This window comes from Capra hircus, chromosome 23 (assembly GCF_001704415.2).
Source record: "Capra hircus breed San Clemente chromosome 23, ASM170441v1, whole genome shotgun sequence".
Classification (NCBI taxonomy): domain Eukaryota; kingdom Metazoa; phylum Chordata; class Mammalia; order Artiodactyla; family Bovidae; genus Capra; species Capra hircus.
Genome location: NC_030830.1, coordinates 47983366 through 48005636, shown reverse-complemented (window position 1 = coordinate 48005636; position 22271 = coordinate 47983366). Strand labels below are relative to the sequence as shown.

Genomic DNA, 22271 nt, shown 5'->3' with positions numbered 1-22271 from the left:
ACTGAGAAGCAGATACTGAGTCTATCACAAGCTTTTCCATATCCAAAGAATAGATAAGGATTATCCCAGGAAACATTATCAAGTAATATGTATATTTAAATATATGATTTCAAGACTGAAGCTGTACTCCGTCTAGTTTTATTAACCAAGTTCCTTCAAAGAATTGTATTTTCCTTAGGACCTTATCATATTCTACCTTATTTCAGTATTATGTAAAAATTTTCATGTACATTTCTATGACAGCCCAACTTGATATTCATTAAAACGATTGTAAATTTAATAAAACTTAAATTACATATTCATTGTATGTACTTATCTTACAATAGTGCATGGCACCCCACTACAGTACTCTTGCCTGGAAAATCCCATGGATGACAGAGTCTGGTAGGCTGCAGTCCATGGGGTCGCCAAGAGTTGGACACGACTGAGTGACTTCCCTTTCACTTTTCACTTTCAAACATTGGAGAAGGAAATGACAACCCACTCCAGTTTTCCTGCCTGGAGAATCCCAGGGATAGAGGAGCCTGGTGGGCTTCCGTCTATGGGGTCACAAGAATCAGACACGACTGAAGCGACTTAGCAGCAGAAGCAGCTCAAAATAAGCACAATATTCAAAAGCTTACATATCCAAAAACCTCACCTGAAAGTTAAAATAAATGGTTTGATATGCTGTTATGTTTATCCTATTTCAAATAATTATAAACACATCTTCTACTTATTATATTTACCAAAATTTATCATATTAGAAGCCATTTGGTAAAATATAGCATTTATTTCTGTACTCTTTCTTCTTAGGTTAATTACATGGGCTTTGCTCCACACTCTTCAGAAAGTTAACTACCAGCTTAAATCTTTGAGTTTCCATTTTTCTGCTTAGGCAATTTACTTGGGAAAAAAAAAACAAAAAAACAAAAAACTTTTCAACCATTGGAATATATGAACATAAATAATGAAAGCAAGCCATTGAATGCTATATTTTATAATCATGATTCTGGTGATAAGAACATCATGCAATGACAAAATATCTAATGAAAAGCTATTTTCAAGAGAATAATATCATAATCATTATATAAATGGACCCTAGCGGTTTAAACCCGTGTCTAATAAAGATTATATTGCCTTCCTAGATAAAAGGATTCTCAGCTATTTGCCTCATGCTGTATATTTTGAACCATTAATTTTGCAGTCTTATAATAAAATGTGCATTTTAACATGAACCAAAAGATTACTGATTGAGCATATTTGGACAAATTGCTGAACTACTTACATGTTAAATGATGAAAATATGTAATTATGTTTCTTATATTCACAGAAAAAAATGTTCCAGCTATCAGTAGAAAATTATTGTACTTTCAAAGAGTTTTTATTCTTCTATGTCAGTGTTATATATTAGTATATACTAATAAAATGAAGATTTGTACACTTATTTCATAAAGGCTATGAATGAAACATCATCTTATTTTCATCATTTTTTTTTTTAATTCAAGGAGGTTAAAAAGCATATACTGTAGTACCTTTGGATACTGTTTGACAGGAATCAATACCCTTTCTGAAAGCTTTATATTTTTGTTGCTGATGACATCAAGATATTTCTCTTCTTCATCTTCATTTTTTCCATCAGAACTTTGAAATTTTTCAATTTCTGAAAAAAAAAAATTCGCAAGAAAAGCATTAAATGAAATGTGAAGTCATTATAAATATCCTGGCTGTTCTTATTACTCCTCTTATTAAATAGGATTTTGAAGAATCTTGATAAAGACTGAAACAGCACCATGCTGAAGTTACATCAATGTCACTATTGTCTGTACAATGATCTCTTGTCAACCAAAACTAAGAAGCAGTGATTGAAGATATGACTGTCTAATACTTAGCAATGGCCACAGGACTGGAAAAGGTCAGTTTTCATTCCAATCGCAAAGAAAGACAATGTCAAAGAATGCTCAAACTACCGCACAATTGCACTCATCTCACATGCTAGTAAAGTGATGCTCAAAATCCTCCAAGCTAGGCTTCAGCAATACGTGAACTGTGAAATTCCTGACGTTCAAGCTGGTTTTAGAAAATGCAGAGGAACTAGAGATCAAATTGCCAACATCCTCTGGATCATGGAAAAAGCAAGAGAGTTCCAGAAAAACATCTATTTCTGCTTTATTGACTTTGCCAAAGTCTTTGACTGTGTGGATCACAATAAACTGTGGAAAATTCTGGAAGAGATGGGAATACCAGACCACCTAACTTGCCTCTTGAGAAATCTGTATGCAGGTCAGGAAGCAACAGTTAGAACTGGACGTGGAACAACAGACTGGTTCCAAATAGGAAAAGGAGTATGTCAGGGCTGTATATTGTCACCCTGCTTAATTAACTTATATGCACAGTACATCATGAGAAACGCTGGACTGGAAGAAACACAAGCTGGATTCAAGATTGCCGGGAGAAATATCAATAACCTCAGATATGCAGATGACACCACCCCTATGGCAGGAAGTGAAGACGAACTAAAAAGCCTCTTGATGAAAGTCAAAGAGGAGAGTGAAAAAGTTGGCTTAAAGCTCAACATTCAGAAAACGAAGATCATGGCATCTGGTCTCGTCACTCCATGGGAAATAGATATGGAAACAGTAGAAACAGTGTCAGACTTTATTTTTGGGGGCTCCAAAATCACTGCAAATGGTGCTTGCAGCCATGAAATTAAAAGACGCTTACTCCTTGGAAGAAAAGTTATGACCAACCTAGATGCATATTCAAAAGCAGAGATATTACTTTGCTGACTAAGGTCCATCTAGTCAAGGCATGTTTTTTCCAGTAGTCATGTATGGATGTGAGAGTTGGACTGTGAAGAAGGCTGAGCGCTGAAGAATTGATGCTTTTGAACTGTGGTGTTGGAGAAGACTCTTGAGAGTCCCTTGGACTGCAAGGAGATCCAACCAGTCCATTCTGAAGGAGATCAATCCTGGGATTTCTTTGGAAGGAATGATGCTAAAGCTGAAACTCCAATACTTTGGCCACCTCATGCGAAGAGTTGACTCATTGGAAAAGACTCTAATGCTGCGGGGGATTGTGGGCAGGAGGAGAAGGAAACGACCGAGGATGAGATGGCTGGATGGCATCACAGACTCAATGGACGTGAGTCTGAGTGAACTGCGGGAGTTGGTGATGGACAGGGAGGCCTGGCGTGCTGCGATTCATGGGGTTGCAAAGAGTCGGACACAACTGAACGACTGAACTGAATTGAACTGAATGTGAAGACAGAATGCATCTGATTAAAATTTAACATATTCAAACAAAATTTGAGAAAATATATACACTTGAAATATTTCAAAATATTAAGCAAGCATCAATTTCCTAGGAGGAATGAAGAAAACAAATATATTTTGAGGTTAAATGTTTGATTTTTATTCAAAATTGTTCCTAAGAAAACATAATTGAAAACAGAAGTCATTCATTATCTATAATAGGGTAGTAAAAATGAACAGAGGTAAGTAGTAGAGAAAAGGCAATGGAAAAATAAATCAAACTGTCAACATCAATTGGATCAGCTGGATCACTGAAAAAGCGAGAGTTCCAGAAAAAACATCTACTTTAGCTTTACTGACAATCCCAAAGTCTTTCACTGTGTATCACAACAAACTGAGGAAAATTCTTAAAGAGATGGGAATACTAGACCACCTGACCTGTCTCCTGAGAAATCTGTATGCAGGTCAGGAAGCAACAGTTAGAACTGGAAACGGAACAACAGACTGGTCCCAAATAGGAAAAGGAGTACGTCAAGGCTGTATATTGTCACCCTGCTTATTTAACTTCTATGCAGAGCACATCATGAGAAATGCTGGGTTGGATGAAACACAAGCTGGATTCAAGATTGCCGGGAGAAATATCAATCACCTGAGATATGCAGATGACACCAACCCTTATGGCAGAAAGTGCAGAACTAAAGAGTCTCTTGGTGAAAGTGAAAGAGGAGAGTGAAAAAGTTGACTTAAAACTCAACATTCAGAAAGCTAAGATCGTGGCATCTGGTCCCATCACTTCATGGCAAATAGATGGGGCAATAGTGGAAAGAGTGAGAGACTTTATTATGGGGGGCTCTAAAATCACTGCAGATAGTGACTGCAGCTGTGATATTAAAAGATGATTGCTCCTTGGAAGAAAAATTATGACCAAACTAGACAGCATATAAAAAGCAGAGACATTACTTTGCCAACAAGGGTCTATCTAGTCAAAGCTTTGGTTTTTCCAGTAGTCAAGTGTGGATGTGAGAACTGGACTATAAAGAAAGTTGAGCATCAAGCATTGACACTTTTGTACTCTGGTACTGGAGGAGACACTTGAGAGTCCCTTGGACTACAAGAGAGTACCTTAGACTACCAACCAGTCTATCCAAATGGAAATCAGTCAAGAATATTCAATGGAAGGACTGATGCTGAAGCTGAAATTCCAATACTTTGGCCACCTGATGGGAAGAACTGACTCATTTAAAAAGACCCTGATGTACCATTCATCTACACAATGGAATATTTCTCAGCCATTAAAAAGAATACATTTGAATCAGTTCTAACGAGGTGGATGAAACTAGAGCCTATTATACAGAGTGAAGCAAGCCAGAAAGAAAAACACCAATACAGTATACTAATGCATATATATGGACTGTAGAAAGATGGTAATTATAACCCTGTATGTGATACAACAAAAGAGACACAGATGTATAGAACAGTCTTTTGGACTCTGTGGGAGAGGGTGAGGGTGGGATGATTTGGAAGAATGGCATTGAAACATGTATAATATCATATATGAAATGAATAGCCAGTCCAGGTTCAATGCATGATACTGGATGCTTGGGGCTTGAGGCTTGTGCACTGAGATGACCCAGAGGGATGGTACGGGGAGGGAGGAAGGAGGGGGGTTCAGGATGGGGAACATCTGTTTACCTGTGGCAGATTCATCTTGATGCATGGCAAAACCAATACAATATTTAAAGTAATTAGCCTCCAATTAAAATAAATTTATATTAAAAACAAATAAATAAAAAGACCCTGATGCTGGGAATGATTGAAGGCGGGAGGAGAAGGGACTGACAGAGGATGAGATGGTTGGATTGCAACACCAACTCAATGGACATGAATTTGAGTAAACTCCAGGAGTTCGTGATGGACAGGGAAGCCTGGCATACTGCAGTCCATAGTGTTGTAATGAGTCGGACACAACGGAGTGACTGAACTGAACTGACTTGAACTGGGAGATAAATAGTATGATACCATATACCCTAGACAAACTTAAATACAATTAAAAAGGAGATATCATGAAATAGTCCTTTAAAGAATTAAATCTGTAATTGATGTCACTCATATTCATCAACATGAAATTACCTACCCAGAGGTTTAAGAAGAACTGACAATTTTCCCTCATAAGAATGCTCCCAGGAGAAGAAAACGGCATAGATTAGGCAGATGTGGAGTGCATCTCTCTTCAGAGATACATCATGAATACACCTTCAGACACAGAAGTGTATGCAGAACACCAGCTGAGAGCGGGCAGGAGTGCCTGACCAGTGAAAAAGAGTATATCGATCCACACAAAACTCGGTAGGACAAAGGAATGAGTGTGTGTGTGGGGGGGGGGGAGGGCATGAGTGCTTCTAGGACTGGACCTGCCCTTGGCAGGTGGGGGAACTGGAGCAGGAGTCCGATCCCCACAGAGGGGCAATTGTCTGAGTCAGAAGAGAGACATTTAAGGATAAGAGTGAAACAGTTGATCTGTGGCAGCCTAAATGGAAAGAGAATCAGACAGTCCTTGCCACAGTCATTCATACACGGGGCAGGAATACGGGTCTGCTGGAAGCCGCAGTGGCTGGGAACTGGAGTTTAGGGATTGTGGAGCAGTCCCAGAGTGAGTGAGGGCTGCTGTTGACTCTGGAGAGATGGATGAAAGGGATATGAGGGAGAAGATCATGGTTGGAAATGCCTATGGAAGAAAGCCAGGCAGCCATGGAAGGCAACACAGATGGGGTGGAGCCATCACCATAGCCTCTCTCTCTCTCCACACAAAAGTATCAGCAGCTGAATATTAGAGAGGCTAGCCCATCAAATGCCTGACACACTGAACTACAGAGTAGGACCCCACCCATGGTGCTCTTTTCAGTGACTGATGGGCCAAACTACAGAGTAGGAAACAAGTCGGGGGACCCCTCTCTGTGACTGACACTCAGAACAACAGAGAAGGAACCCTATAAGTGCCTGAATGGGCAGAGCTACAGAAAAAGACTGGCCGTAGAGGTCTTCTGATCCCCAGCTACAAGAGCCTCAAAAAAAGACTCTGATACAGCCATAATTCCTGCCACAGAGGCAGTCTGTGTCCCTGCACACTTGGCACCACCAGGGTCCCAACAAGCCAAGCAGCAGCATCACATTCACGCTCAACTCTCATTGGGGAAAAGCTGCCACAGACAAAAAAAAAAAAAAGGAAGAAGAAGTCTTGTGTTTATGCACGCAGAGTCACTTCAGTCCTGTCTTGACTCTTTGCAACCCTGTAGACTGTGGCCTGCTAGGCTTCTCTGTCAGATAAGGGGTTCTCCAGGCAAGAATACTGGGGTGTATTTGCCAAAACTGGTTGCCAAACACTTCTTAGAGCACTGTATTTCCTGCTACCCCAGCCACCAACCCCCCTGAGTACCTGGTACTGCCAGAAACCCTGAGATCCAAGCAGCTGTACCATCTCCACACCTGGCCCTCACAGGGGCAAACCCAAGCCCTCCAGGGTAGCTTCAGGAGATAATTCCCAGTGCACAATCCATATGCAGAAGTGGAAATAAAATCACAATTGAAACCTGGGGGCAGTTTAGCTAGGGAAGAAGATCCAAAACCTTCAGATCATCTATACAAGCTGCAGATTAAATCCAGATGATCAACTAGGCAGACTCTGTGTCTAAGAAATATCTAAAAGGGCACTGAGAGCCCTCACAAAAGAAAATGCACTAGCTCTGATAACTGTGGACATTAGAAGCAAGAACACAGAAGAGTAGGGCCAGATTAGAATCTGAGCAGCCGTCACAGGAGGTCCAGAAATCAGCACTATGTTGTAGGGCATCCTGTTATTTCCACTGAGCGAAAGGACTCTGATGGCAGTGACTCAAGAAAACCACTTATTATTTTTATTTTTTGACTTGTTCTATAGATTCTTTCAGATGTTTTACCTCCCTACCCCCACTCTGTTGTAATTGTTGATTTTATTGGCACTGATAAATCCAAATAAGTTTTGAACTTTTTTTTTTTTTTTTTTTTTTAACTCAGTCACCTTTTTTATTGGTGCCATAAACCTCTGCCTCTGTGTTGGGCTTCTGCAGTTCTGTGGAGTTTTACTTTTTTTTTTTTTTTTCCTCTCTCTCTCTCTTTTTTAGATTTTTAAAACCAATTAATATTTTTTTTCTAATTTATTCCTTTATTTTCCTACTGTTCTCTTCCCCTTGCAGTTAACCTTTAACATATATAAATCTTGTTTGCTAATGCTAAGTCACTTCAGTCATGTCCGAATCTGTGCAACCCCATAGACGGCAGCCAACGAGGCTGCACCATCCCTGGGATTCTCCAGGCAAGAACACTGGAGTGGGTTGCCATTTCCTTCTCCAATGCATGAAAGTGAAAAGTGAAAGTGAAGTTTTTCAGTTATGTCCAACCCTCAGTGACCCCATGGACTGTAGCCTACCAGGGTCCTCTGTCCATGGGATTTTCCAGGCAAGACTACTGGAGTGGGTTGCCATTGCCTTCTCCATAAATCTTGTTTATCTACCTCTATTAAACTTTGCACATGCAGAAGTGCTGTGGCTGTGATGGACAATCCAAAAGTGCTGTGGACTACACAGAAAACCGGATGAGAGGAGCTACCCTACGCACATGGTCAGGGATGGAGACCTAGAGCGCCAGGCTGTGACAGTGCAGAAGCGGCCCAGAGGAGCTATCCCATGTCCGAAATCAAGGGCAGCAGCCAAGAGGAGCTACCCCACATCCAAGGAGCGGCAGCTGCATGGGTAAAGGAGGTCCGAGAAGAGCTACTCCATACTCAAGGTGAGGAGGGGCGACCTCGTGCAAGGTAAGAAGCTTGGCAGCGCTTTGCTGGAGCAGCCATGAAGAGATACCCCATATCCAAGGTAAGAGAAACCCAAGCAAGATTGGAGGTGTGCAAGAGGGCATCAGAGGCCAGACACACTGAAACCATAATCACAGAAAATTAGCCAATCTGATCACACGGACCACGGCCTTGCCTAACTCAGTGAAACTAAGCCATGCCATGAGGGGGCCACCTAAGACAAATGGGTCACAGAGGAGAGATCTGACAGAATGAGGTTCACTGGAGAAGGGAATAGCAAATCACTTCAGTATTTTTGCCTTGAGAACCCCATGAACAGTATGAAAAGGCAAAATGATAGAATACTGAAAGAAGAACTCTCCAGGTCAGTAAGTGCCCAATATGCTACTGGAGATCAGTGGAGAAATAACACCACAATGAATGAAGGGATGGAGCCAAAGCAAAAACAATACCCAGCTGTGGATGTGACTGGTGATAGAAGCAAGGTCCAATGATCTAAAGAGCAATATTGCATAGGAACCTGTAATGTTAGGTCCATGAATCAAGGCAAATTGGATGTGGTCAAACAGGAGACGACAAGAATGAACGTTGACATTCTAAGAATCAGCCAACTAAAATGGACTGGAAAGGGTGAATTTAACTCAGATGACCATTATAGCTACTACTGTGGGAAGGAATACATTAGAAGAAATGGAGTAGCCATCATGGTCAACAAAAGAGTCTGAAATGCAGTATTTAGGATCCAATCTCAAAAATGACAGAATGATCACTGTTCGTCTCCAAGGCAAATCATTCAATATCACGGTAATTAAAGCCTATGCCATAACCACTAATGCTGAAGCAGCTGAACTTGAACGGTTCTATGAAGACCTACTTTGGCCACCTCATGCTAAGAGTTGACTCATTGGAAAAGACTCTGATGCTGGGAGGGATTGGGAGCAGGAGAAGAAGGGGACGACAGAGGATGAGATGGCTGGATGGCATCACTGACTCGATGGACGCGAGTCTGAGTGAACTACAGGAATTGGTGATGGAGAGGGAGGCCTGGCGTGGTGTGATTCATGGGGTCAGAAAGGGTAGGACACGACTGAGTGACTGAACTGAACTGAACTGATGAAGACCTACAAGACCTTTTAGAACAACCAAAACTGATACCCTTTTCAGGGGACAGGAATGCAAAGGTAGGAAGTCAAGAAACACCTGGAGTAACAGGCAAATTTGGCCTTGGAGTACAGAAGGAAGCAGGGCAAAGGTTAATATAGTATTGCCAAGAGAAAGCACTGCTCATAACAAATACCCTCTTACAACAACACAAGAGAAGACTCTACACATGGACATCACCAGATGGAAAACACCAAAATCAGACTGATTATATTCTTTGCAGCCAAAGATGGAGAAGCTCTATACAGTTAACAAAAACAAGACTGGGAGCTGCCTGTGCCTCAGATCATGAATTCCTTATTGCCAAATTCAGACTTAAATTCAAGACAGTAGGGGATACCACTAGACCATTAAGGTATAACCTAAATCATCCTTTATGATTCTACGGTGGGAGTGAGAAATGGATTTAAGGGACTAGATCTGTTAGAGTGCCTGATGAACTATGGACGGAGGTTCATGACATTGTACAGGAGACAGGGATCAAGACCATTCCCACGTAAAAGAAATGCAAAAAAGCAAAATGGCTGTCTGAGGAGGCCTTACAAAGAACTGTGAAATGAACTGAAGTGAAAAGCAAAGGAGAAAAGGAAAGATATAAGCATCTGAATGCAGACTTCCAAATAATAGCAAGGAGATTAAGAAACCCTTCTACAGAGATCAATGCAAATAAATAAAGGAAAACAACAGAATGGGAAAGACTAGAGATCTGTTAAAGATAATTACACACAAAAGGGAATATTTCATGCAAAGATGGGCTCGATAAAGGACAGAAAAGGTATAGACATAACAGAAGCAGAAGGTATTGGGAAGAGGTGGCAAGAATACACAGAAGAACTGTTCAAAAAAGATCTTTATGACCCAGATATCATGATGGTGTGATCACTTACCTAGAGCCAGACATGACAGAAAGTGAATTGAAGTGGGCCTTAGAAAGCATCACTACAAACAAAGCTAGTGGAAGTGATGGAATTCCAGTTGAGCTATTTCAAATTCTGGAAGATGATGCTGTGAAAGTGCTGCACTCAATATGCCAGTAAATTTGGAAAATGCAGCCGTGGCCACAGCACTGGAAAAAGTCAGTTTTCATTACAATCATAAAGAAAGGCAATGCGAAAGAATGCTCAAACTACCACATAATGGCACTCATCTCACACGCTAGTAAAGTAACGGTCAAATTTTTCCAAGTCAGGCTTTATCAACATGTGAACTGTGAACTTCCAGATGTTCAACCTGGCTTTAGAAAAGGAAGAGGAAGCACAGGTTAAATTGCAAACATCCGATGGATCATGGAAAAAGCAAGAGTTCCAAAAAACATCTATTTCTGCTTTATTGACTATGCCAAAGCTTTTGACTGTGTGGATTGCAATAAACTATGGAAACTTCTGAAAGAGATGGGAATGACAGACCACGTAACCTGCCTCTTGAGAAACCTACATGCAGGCCAGGAAGCAACAGTTATAACTGGACATGGAAAAACAGACTGGTTCCAAATAGGAAAAGGAGTATGTCAAGGCTGTATATTGTCACTCTGCTTATTTAACTTATATGCAGAGTACTATCATGAGAAACGCTGGGCTGGAAAAAGCACAAGCTGAAATCAAGATTGCTGGGAGAAATATTAATAAGGTCAGATATACAGATGACACCACCCTTATGGCAGAAAGTGAAGAGGAACTAATAAGCCTCTTGATGAAAGAGGACACTGAAAAGTTGGCTAAAGCTCAACATTCAGGATATGAAGATCATGGCATCCAGTCCCATCACTTCATGGAAACTAGAAGGGGAAACAGAGGAAACTGTATCAGACTTTATTTTTGGGTGCTTCAAAATCACTGTAGATGGTGATTGCAGCCATGAATTTAAAAGATGCTTACCCCATGAAAGGAAAGTTATGACCAACCTGAACAGCATATTAAAAAGCAGAGACAGCACTTTGCCAAGAAATGTCCATCTACTCAAGACAGTGGTTTTTGCAGTACTCATGTACGGATGTGAGAGTTGCACTATAAAGAAACCTGAGCGCTGAAGAATTGACGCTTTTGAACTGTGGTGTTGGAGAAGACTCTTGAGAGTCCCTTTTATTGCAAGGAGACCCAACCAGTCCATCCTGAGGGAGATCAGTCCTGGGTGTGTATTCGAAGGACTGACACTGAAGCTGAAACTCCAATATTTTGGCCACCTCATGCGAAGAGTTGACTCATTGGAAAATACCCTGATGCTGGGAGGGATTGGGGACAGGAGGAGAAGGGGATGACGTTCAGTTCAGTTCAGTTGCTCAGTCGTGTCCGACTCTTTGCGACCCCATGAATTGCAGCACACCAGGCCTCCCTGTCCATCACCAACCCCCGGCGTTCACTCCGACTCACGTCCATTGAGTCCGTGATGCCATCCAGCCATCTCATCCTCTGTTGTCCCCTTCTCCTCCTGCCCTCAATTTCTCCCAGAATCAGAGTCTTTTCCAATGAGTCAACTCTTCTCAGGAGGTGGCCAAAGTACTGGAGTTTCAGCTTTAGCATCATTCCTTCCAAAGAAATCCCAGGGCTGATCTCCTTCAGAATGGACTGGTTGGATCTCCTTGCAGTCCAAGGGACTCTCAAGAGTCTTCTCCAACACCACAGTTCAAAAGCATCAATTCTTTGGCACTCAGCCTTCTTCAAAGTCTAACTCTCACATCCATACATGACCACAGGAAAAAGCATAGCCTTGACTAGACGGACCTTAGTCAGCAAAGTAATGTCTCTGCGTTTGAATTTGCTATCTAGGTTGGTCATAACTTTTCTTCCAAGGAGTAAGTTTGTGTAAACTCCAGGAGTTGGTATCGGACAGGGAGCCCTGGCGTGCTGCGATTCATGGGGTCGCAAAGAGTCTGACATTTCTCACAAAATGGTGTTTAACTTTGTAAGAAATTGACAGAGCATTTAATAAAGTGGTTTGTAGAATTTAAACTTCCTGCCAGTTATGTATTCTTCAGTTCAGTTCAGTTGCTCAGTTGTGTCCGACTCTGTGACCCCATGAACCGCAGCATCCCATGCCTCCATGTCCATCACCAATTCCCAGAGTCCACCCAAACCCATGTCCGTTGAGTCAGTGATGTAATCCAACCATATCATGCTCTGTCGTCCCCTTCTCCTGCCCTCAATCTTTCCTAGAATTAGGGTTTTTTCAAATGAGTTAGCTCTTCGCATTAGTTGGCCAAAGTACTGGAGTTTCAGCTTTAGCATCATTCCTTCCAATGAATACCCAGTGCTGATCTTCTATAGGATGGACTAGTTGGATCACCTTGCAGTCCATGGGACTCTCAAGAGTCTTCTCCAACACCACAGTTCAAAAGCATCAGTTCTTCAGCACTCAGCTTTCTATATAGTCCAACTCTCACATCAATACATGACCACTAGACAATCGATAGCCTTGACTACACAGACCTTTGTTGACAAAGTAATGTCTGCTTTTTAATATGTTGTTCAGGTTGGTCACAAGTTTCCTTCCAAGGAGTAAGCGCCTGTTAATTTCATGGATGCAATCACCATCTGCAGTGATTTTGAAGCCCCCCAAAATAAAGTGTCACACTGCTTCCACTGTTTTCCCATCTATTTCCCATGAAGTGATGGGACTCGATGCCATGATCTTGGTTTTCGGAATGCTGAGTTTTAAGCCAACTTTTTCACTCTCTTCTTTCAGTTTCATCAAGAGGCTCTTTAATTCCTCTTCACTTTCTGCCATAAGGGTGGTGTCATCTGCGTATCTGAGGTTATTGATATTTCTCCCAGCAATCTTGATTCCAGCTTGTGTTTCCTTCCAGCCCAGCATTTCTCATGATGTACACTGCGTATAAGTTAAATAAGCAGGGTAACAATATACAGCCTTGACGTACTCCTTTTCCTATTTGGAACTAGTCCGTTGTTCCATGTCCAGTCTAACTGTTGATTCCTGACCTGCATATAGGTTTCTCAAGAGGCAGGTCAGGTGGTCCGGTGTTCCCATCTCTTTCAAGATTTTCCACAGTCTATTGTGATCCACAGAGTCAAAGGCTTTGGCACAGTCAATAAAGCAGAAATATATGTTTTTTCTGGAACTCTTGCTTTTTCTATGATTCAGCCAATCCTGGCAATGTTATCTCTGGTTCCTCTGTCTTTTCTAAAACCAATGTGAAGATCTGGAAGTTCATGTTTCAAGTATTGCTGAAGCCTGGCTTGGAGAGTTTTGAGCATTACTTTACTAGCATGTGGGATGAGTGCAATTGTGCAGTAATTTGAGCATTCTTTGGCATTGCCTTTCTTTGGGATTAGAATGAAAACTGACTTTTCCAGTCCTGTGGCCACTGCTGAGCTTTCCAAATTTGCTGACATATTGAGTGCAGCACTTTCACAGCATCATCTTTCAGAATTTGAAATAACTCAACTAGAATTTCATCACCTCTCCTAGCTTTGTTCGTAGTGATGCTCTCTAAGGCCCCTTTGACTTCACATTGCAGGATATCTGACTCTGAGTGATCACACCATCATGAAATATCTGGGTCATGAATATCTTTTTTGTACAGTCCTTCTGATTATTTTTGCCACCTCTTCTTAATATCTTCTGCTTCTCTTAGGTCTATACCATTTCTGTCCTGTATGGATCCCATCTTTGCATGAAATATTCCCTTGGTATCTCTAATTTTCTTGAAGACATCTCTAGTCTTTCCCATTCTATTGTTTTCCTCTATTTGGCTTGATCGCTGAGGAAGGCTTTCTTATCTCTCCTTGCTATTCTTTGGAACTCTGTATTCAAAGGGGTATTTCTTTCCTTTTCTCCTTTGCTTTTCAGGTCTCTTCTTTTCACAGCTATTTGTAAGGCCTCCTCGGACAACCATTTTGCTTTTCTTTTTTTTTTGCATTTCTTTTTCTTGAGGATGGTCTTCATTCCTTTCTCCTGCACAATGTCATGAAGCTCCATCCATAGTTCTTCAGGCACTCAGTCTATCAGATCTAGTCCCTTAAATCTATTTCTCACTTCCACTGTGTATTTGTAAGGGATGTGATTTTGATCATATCTGAATGGTCAAGTGGTTTTCCCCACTTGCTTCAATTTAAGTCTGAATTTGGCAATAAGGAGTTCATGATCTGAGCCACAGTCAACTCCCAGTCTTGTTTTTTCTGACTGTATAGAGCTTCTCCATCTTTGGCTGTAAAGAATATAATCAACCTGATTTTGTTGTTGATCATCTGGTGATGTCCATGTGTAGTATTCTCTTGTGTTGTTGGAAGAGGGTGTTTGCTATTGAGAGGGTAACAGGCAGGAAGGCCAGAGGTCTCCAAATAGAGGAAATAGTCTGCAAGTGTCAAATATTTTTATCTCTCTTAAGCTACAGAAAGAAACAAACAAGGGATATTTTTTCCTTCTCTATACCAATTAAAAGGAGGTTTCTCTTAAAATACTGTGTTGCCATAATGACACCTGGTTTTACCCAAAGTTAACTATTTTTACACTAGAGATAACAAATGCATTTCTCTTATGGAAACATTTATCTTAAGCTATGGTAATGTACTATGCATTTACCCCAAACTCTGTCTTTAAGTCAGTTCTGCCTCTTGGCTCAGAACTTGCTTGACAAACCAGTATGTCATATTCAGATATTGTTCCCCTAATCTATGTAAATGAAACTATTTGTATGGTGATCTGCCCTTCTTCAAGATTCAAGTTAATCATTTTATGGCCCAGGATGAAACATTTGGTGCCAAGATTATCCCAAAATGCATCTTATGGGTGAGGGGCCTGGTGCCATTCTGAGTTTTAAGACATCCCTTTCATTTATTAACAGACTGCTAGTGACTATATAACATCCAGCTGAAGACTAGCAGGTGGGTACTCTTTCTGCCCCCTTCTGATGCCTATGTCAGAAGCTTTCTCTGTCTCTTTTATACTTTAATAAAACTTTATTACACAATAGCTCTGAGTGATCAAGCCTCGTGTCTGGCCCCAGACTGAATTCTTCTCATCTGGGGGCCATGAATCCCGGTGCCTTTGTGTGATTCAACAACAATCTTTCATCTTGGGAGCTCATCCGGTATCCTTCAGGACAAGGTAAGGATGTTTGGAGCTCTAGTTCTTTGTTCTCTTAGTGAAGATGATTTCTGCTGTTCTTTACTAACTCTACAGTGTGCTTGTGTGAATAAATGGCATGCTCTGCACGAAGCAAGTGAGGAGCCCTGCTCTGCAGTTCCACAGTGATCTCATACAGCTTACGGCAGAAACCTGTCAGGGGTTTATACCGACCTGCCAATGCCAAGAGGCATCCAATGTCTCCTTCAGGAACCGACCAGAAATGGACAAAGCATGTGGACCAAACTCTCCTTTCTCGGTCAAACTTTTCAGTCTCTTTGATCATTTCATAACTCCTTGGAAATTAGAAGTGCTAACCTAATCTATCAGATCATAGACTTTCAAGAGACTTGTGATCTATACTGTTATTGTGTACTGTGGCTTAGGTCCCAAACTTGGATTGGTAGTCAAGAAAGCGCCTAGCCTCGCTAGGAATTGGAAGTTCAGAAGCTAAATGGAGCTCTAGCTCCAAGAACATCTCTGAGGTAAAAGGTTACTCAAATAGGGACTGCAGTGTTTTTTTTTTGTTGTTGTTGTTTTTGTTTGTTTGTTTGTTTTTTTGTTTTTTGTTTTGTTTTTTCCCCTTGGTAACGCCGGCTCTTAGTGAACCAGAGGAGGCTCTTATACTGGTGTGGTGATGCTTGGAAGGAACATCTCAGTTTTATGTTCATATTGGTCTTATTGTGGTCAGGAATATACTCAGGGTCTTGCACAGGCACTCAGGTGACGAATGTTTCCCCCAGCGGTCTTAGCTTGGGTGGCATGCTGGAAGCTTACTCTGATTGCACCCCGGGTGGCATCAGAGGCAAGCAAGGTTAATGGTGAAGAGCTGGATTGATGTCAGGTAGGGATACTATCAGGTACATCCTCACCCCGTCTTGGTGGTAGAACCGGGAGGGACGGGGACGGCACCTGTGTCAGTAAGGGACAGACTAATTCCGACCAGAAAGAAAAAACTTTTGGTGTAAAGTCTGTCTATATCCCCATCTAGAGCAGGAAGGGAAGCCTCCTGTATAAAAATGGTGCTGTTCGCTTTTTTTCTCTCTTACAGATGGGAGCTAACAATTCCAGCCTTACTCCTTTGACCTGTATCCTGAAAAACTGGGATAGATTTGATCCCCAGGGCTTAAAGAAGACACACCTGGTCTTCCTATGTGATGCTGCATGGCCACGGTATCCATTGAGGGATGGCAAACGGTGGCCAATTGGAGGGTCTCTTAAGGATAATACTGTTTTATAATTAGACTGGTTCTGTAAGTAACAAGGGAAATGGGTGGAAGTAGCATATGTGTTGCCCTTTTTCTCTCTGCGAAATATGCCAGACTTATGTCCTAAGGGTATAGATTTGGGCGTGAAACCTTCAGTTCCCTCCTGTCCTCCTACTTTGCCCCTGTACCCGGAGGCTCCAAGCTGAGCAAACTGAAAGCCAGAGAACCCCCCCTCAGAATGGTTGCTTTTGTCTCAGTGGAAACCCAAACTGAGATTCAAACTCCCTTGGTCTCAGTGGAAACCCAAACTGAGATTCAAACTGCCCACGTGGCGATCCAAACAACTCCTGTCTCAGTACGACCTCAGACTACTCTGGTTTCAGTAGAAACGCAGACCATCAAAGTAAAAGATGAAATGGAGGACAGGAGACAAAGAGAAAAAGAAAAACCGGTTTTCCAATCTAGCCCTGGGATCATATGTGCAGAGCAGCCAGAGAGACTGAGGAAGAGCCACACAAGCTGTTGCCTCTTCATGAAACACCCACCGGGAGAAATAATCAAGTCTATGAGAACCAATAAGCCTTTTTCTTATCAAGAAATACAAAGAATCAAGGAGGATCTGGGAGACTATTTAGAGGACCCAGAAAAATATATTAGAGCTTTTAAAGGTGTCACTCTGCTTTATGACCTTACTTGGAAGGATGTGATGTATATCTTGGGAAAAACGCTGACTCCCGACTCAAAGACTCGAGTTTTGGGAAAAGTGGTTGTGCAGGAGTCCCGGGTTTGATCCCTGTGTTGGGAAGATCCCCTGGAGAAGGAAATGGCAATCCATTCCAGTATTCATGCCTGGAGAATCCCATGGAGAGAGGAGCCTGGTGGGCTATAGTCCACGGGGTCGCAAAGAGCTGGACACGACTGAGTGACTTCACACATGGAGATGAATGGCTTGGTAATGAATCAGTATAAAATAGGGAGAACGAGATAGCGGCCCTCCCCCTGGGAATCAGGCGGTCCCAACTACAGAAGCAGACTGGGACTACAACACAGCTAAAGGAAAATGGGATCAGAGTCATTTTGTCAGATGCATTCTTGAAGGACTCAGGCAGGCACATTCTAAGCCTTTAAACTGTAGCAAATTGGCAGACATAGAACAGGAGGAGAAGGAAGCTCCTGGTAAATTTATAGATAGACTGAGAGAAGCCCTTCGCAGATTCACTGAGATTGATCCCAAAAGTGAAGCGGGAAAAGTGATCTTAAAAGATAGCTTTCTCACTCAGTCAGCTCCAGATATCAGCCATAAGCTATTAAAATGGCTGTATGGACCAAATCAGTCTTTAGATACTCTGTTACAACTGGCTCAGATAGTCTATTATGGTAGGGAATATGAGGAAAAGAAAGAAAGGCAGAAAAAAACAAAGGAAAAGGCAGAAGCCTTCTCAAGGGCTACGAAAAACTTTCCTAAACAGCCTGAGAAAGATGCCCAGAGGGACCTAGGTGAAAAGGGATGGGCTTGCTATTACTGTGGAAAAGAGGGGCACCTCAAGTGGAATTGCTTCCAGGCATCTAAGCCGCCCCCGGCTCCATGTCCAGTCTTCAAAAGACCACACTGGAAGAGAGACTGCCCCCAGAGGCGTAGGTCTCCGGGGTCGGACTCTCAAGACAATCAGGACTGAAGGGGCCCGGGGGTCCCCACACAAATTCCTGTCCTAATTACACCTGAGGAACCACGGGTATTAATAATTGTGGGGGACCAATCCATCGATTTCCTTTTAGATACTGGGGCAACTTACTCTGTGCTTACTGAAGCCCCTGGCCCACTTTCTTCCCAATCTGCTTCTGTAGTGGGACTGTCTGGACGAGCCAAAATGTATTATTTCAGTTATTCTTTATCTTGCAACTGGGATTCTGTGCTATTTTCACATTAGTTTTTGATCGTGCCAGAATCTCCCTCACCTCTTTTGGGGAGGGATATACTGAGCAAGGTCCATGCCTCTGTTTTCATGAATATGGAGCCCTCCCTTTCTCTCCATTTAGTTGAACAAAATATAAATCCTAGAGTATGGACTGATGGAAAATCTGTGGGTGAAGCACAAAATGCTATTCCTGTAGTTGTCAAACTCAAAGACCCACACTTATTTCCACATAAGAAGCAGTATCCACTGAAACCTGAGGTTAAGGAAGGGTTTAACCATCATCAAAAGTTTAAAGGAGCAGGGACTATTAACTCTCTGTAACAGTCCTTGCAACACTCCTACTTGGGTATAAAATATATAGTATTATATATATATATAGTATTATATATATAGTATTATATATATATAGTATTATAAAATAAAGTAAAAATTAAAATTAAAAAAATTAAATAAAAATAATAAAAAAAAATCAAATGGTACATGGAGACTAGTTCAAGATTTACAAATAATAAATGAGGCTGTAGTTCCTTTACACCCCGTGGTGCCTAACCCTTATACTCTATTGTCTGAAATTCCTAAATGAGCCAAATATTTCTCAGTAATTTACTTGAAAGATGCCTTCTATTCAGTGCCTTTGGCAGAAGAAAGTCAATTTCTATTTGCCTTTCAAGACCCTAGGCAGCCAGTTTCTCAGTTAACCTGGACAGTTTTGCCCCAGGGATTTCGTGACAGTCTTCACTTATTTTGTCAGGGGATCTACAAAACTTTAATAGCTCTGAACCAGTGGTGTTACAATATGTAGATGATATTTTGCTCTTTTCTGAGACAGGGGAAGCTTGTTCACAAGCCTCAGAAGATTTCTTAAACTTTTTGGCAGGCTGTGGTTACAAGGCATCAAGAGAAAAGGTTCAGCTTTGTCAACAATTGGTTAGATATCTGGGCCTAATAATATCAGAAAGGACTAGGGCCATAGGCCCTGAGAGATTAAACCTATACTAAATAATCCCCTACCTATGACTTTACGACATGTGAGAGGATTTTTGGGAATCACAGGTTACTGTCGCATTTGGATTCCGGGTTATGAGGAACTTGTCTGGCCTTTATATAAACCTATAGCTGAAACTCAGCAGGCCCAAACTGACAAACTGGTTTTGTCTCCAGAAACTCAAAAGGCTTTTAAGGTTCTTCAGACTGCTCTCCTGCAGGCTCCAGCTCTGAGCTTGCCCACAGTGTCAGAATTTAATTTGTTTGTCACTGAAAGAAAAGGTATGGCCTTGAGAGTTTTGACACAACACCGAGGGCCTCAGCAGCAACCTATTGCTTATTTCACGTGGGTGGCCCCACTGTCTAACAGTAATTGGGGCAGAGGCTTTATTGGCACCTGAAGCTTTAAAAATAATTAATGGATGAAACCTTACTGTACTGACTTCTCATGATGTGAGTGGAATCTTAAATTCACAGACAGTAGGCTTCTTGAATATCATTGTTGTTAGAAGGACCAGTAACTAAGCTTAAATTTTGTGTAAATTTAAATCTTGCCACTTTCCTACCTGAGAAGGAAAATGAAACACCTGATCACGATTGTTCCCAATTCCTAACTTTTAACTATGCAGCTCTGGAGGATCTAATGGATACTCCATTAGACAATCCTGACATGGAAACATTTACAGATGGCAGTTCTTTTGTTCGGGATGGAAAGCATAAAGCAGGTTATGCCATGGTGACTGCTGAACAGGTTTTGGAAGCAAAATCTCTCCCCCAGGGAACCAGTGCTCAGTTAGCGGAGCTTGTGGCTCTGACCCGAGCTCTAGAATTAAGCAAAGGGCAGTGAGTAAATATCTACACTGATTCTAAATATGCTTTTTTGACTTTACATGCTCATGCTGCAATATGGAAAAAAAGACAGTTTAAAACAGCAACAGGAGAACCTATTAAGCATTTCAGAGATATTGAAACACTTTTAACTGCTATATATTGTCCTAAAGAAGTAGCTGTTATGCATTGCAAAAGGCACAGCAGGGATGGGAGTAAGGTAGCCAAAGATAATCAGTTGGCTGTCAAACCAGAAAAGCAAAAGAGGCACTTTACATAACCCCTTCACTGCGGATGCCTTTTATCTGGACAGGTCCTGTGGAACAGGAACAACCAAAATATACTGAGGAAGAATTAGAAAGATATGAGAAATGAGGAACAAAGATTACTGATAAAGGATGGTTACAGTCCAAGGATGGACGATTAATAATTCCTGAAAATGCTCAGTGGAAAATTCTTAGGGGTTTACATTAGTGTTTTCATTTGGGTGCAGAGAGTACTTACCAAATTGTTTCTCGTTTGTTTGAAGGTAAAAATGTAATGAAAACTTTAAAGAATATTATCAAAAGGTGTGAGGTTTGTCAAAGAAGTACCCCAAAGACTGAAAAGCTAGCAAAATCTGGATTACAACAAAGTGGGAAATATCCGGGAGAGGACTGGGAAATTGATTTTACTCATATACCAAAAGCTAATGGATATTGTTGCTTACAAATTTGGGTGGATACTTTTACTGGATGGATTGAGGCTTTTCCCTGCCGTAGGGAACAGGCTAAGGAGGTTATAAAGATTTTAATCCATGATATTATCCCCAGGTTTGGGCTGCCACGGAGCCTTCAGAGTGACAATGGCTCTGCCTTTAAACCTGCTGTAACTTAGGGGGTATCTAAAGCTTTAGGAATAAAATATCACTTACACTGTTCCTGAAGACCCCAATCCTCAGCAAAGATTGAAAAAGCTAATGACATTATCAAAAGACATCAGCGCAAACTAACACAAGAGACACAGGACAATTGGATTAAAGTCCTACCCATAGCTTTAATGAGGGCTTGAACTGCCCCCCAAAAAGAGGGACTGTCCCCCTTTGAATGTATTTATGGAAGGCCTTTCTTACACACAGATATTGTTATAGACCTTGAAGCCTTGAAATTAACTAGTTATGTAACTCAGCTCTCAGCCTTTCAACAGACATTAACAGAACTCCTGAAGACGACTCCTGACCCAGCCTCTGAGTCAAGCAAGCCTCTATTTGAACCAGGAACTGAGGTTCTCATACAAACATTGGGATCTGGGGGCCCATCCCTCGAGCCCCTCTGGGAAGGCCCTTACCAGGTTATTCTTTCTTCTCCCACAGCTGTCAAAGTGCCAGGAATTGATTTGTGGGTACATCACACTCGAGTTAAGAGGTGGCATAGTGGCCGAAACTAAATTACTTCATTTTATGTCTTTACTTTCTATGCTCTGACTTTGTACTTTTCAGATGGGCCTGATAATCTATGTGAGCCTACTTGTGCTGACTCAAAAAATCCTGAATCTGCCATTTGATCCTCAAGACAATGCCTTCCTATCCTGGGCTCACTCCTACACTGCACTCCACAATCGGTCTGACTGCTGGGTCTGTGGAGCACTCCCCTCTTCATCAGTGCAAGGATTCCCATGGTCAACATCTCCACTTCAAGGAAAAGACTTTCTCAAAGTCTGCAAATACCTTCAACAACAATCATGAGATGCCTCTTATCTGATGACATCTAACAACCCTAAAATGGACTGGTGCAACAGGTTGCACTTTAAATATGGATATAATGTGACTTCTAATTTTGATTTTAACTTGTTTTAATAACTATGTTGCCTTACATCTGTAACTGTGTAACTAGATTTTTTTCTAGCCAGATGAAAGCTTTTAAGTTACAAATGGTTGCTCAAACTCCTGCTACTGCTGCAGCTTTCTCCAACTACTATTTGGGGCCCCTGGATCAGATATCCTCAATATGAGGATTAGGAGAATATGTTGCCTCACCAATTT

At 41.6% G+C, this 22271-nt stretch overlaps 1 protein-coding gene across 1 annotated transcript in view; it reads right to left on the bottom strand.

The window, feature by feature from the left end:
* Positions 1-22271, bottom strand: part of KHDRBS2 (KH RNA binding domain containing, signal transduction associated 2) — an 800500-nt gene that overhangs the window by 667284 nt on the left and 110945 nt on the right. Inside the window, exon 2 of the mRNA XM_005696178.3 lies at positions 1515-1642. Within this exon, the coding sequence (XP_005696235.2) occupies positions 1515-1642 (128 nt within the window). The remainder of the gene's footprint in view (positions 1-1514; positions 1643-22271) is intronic.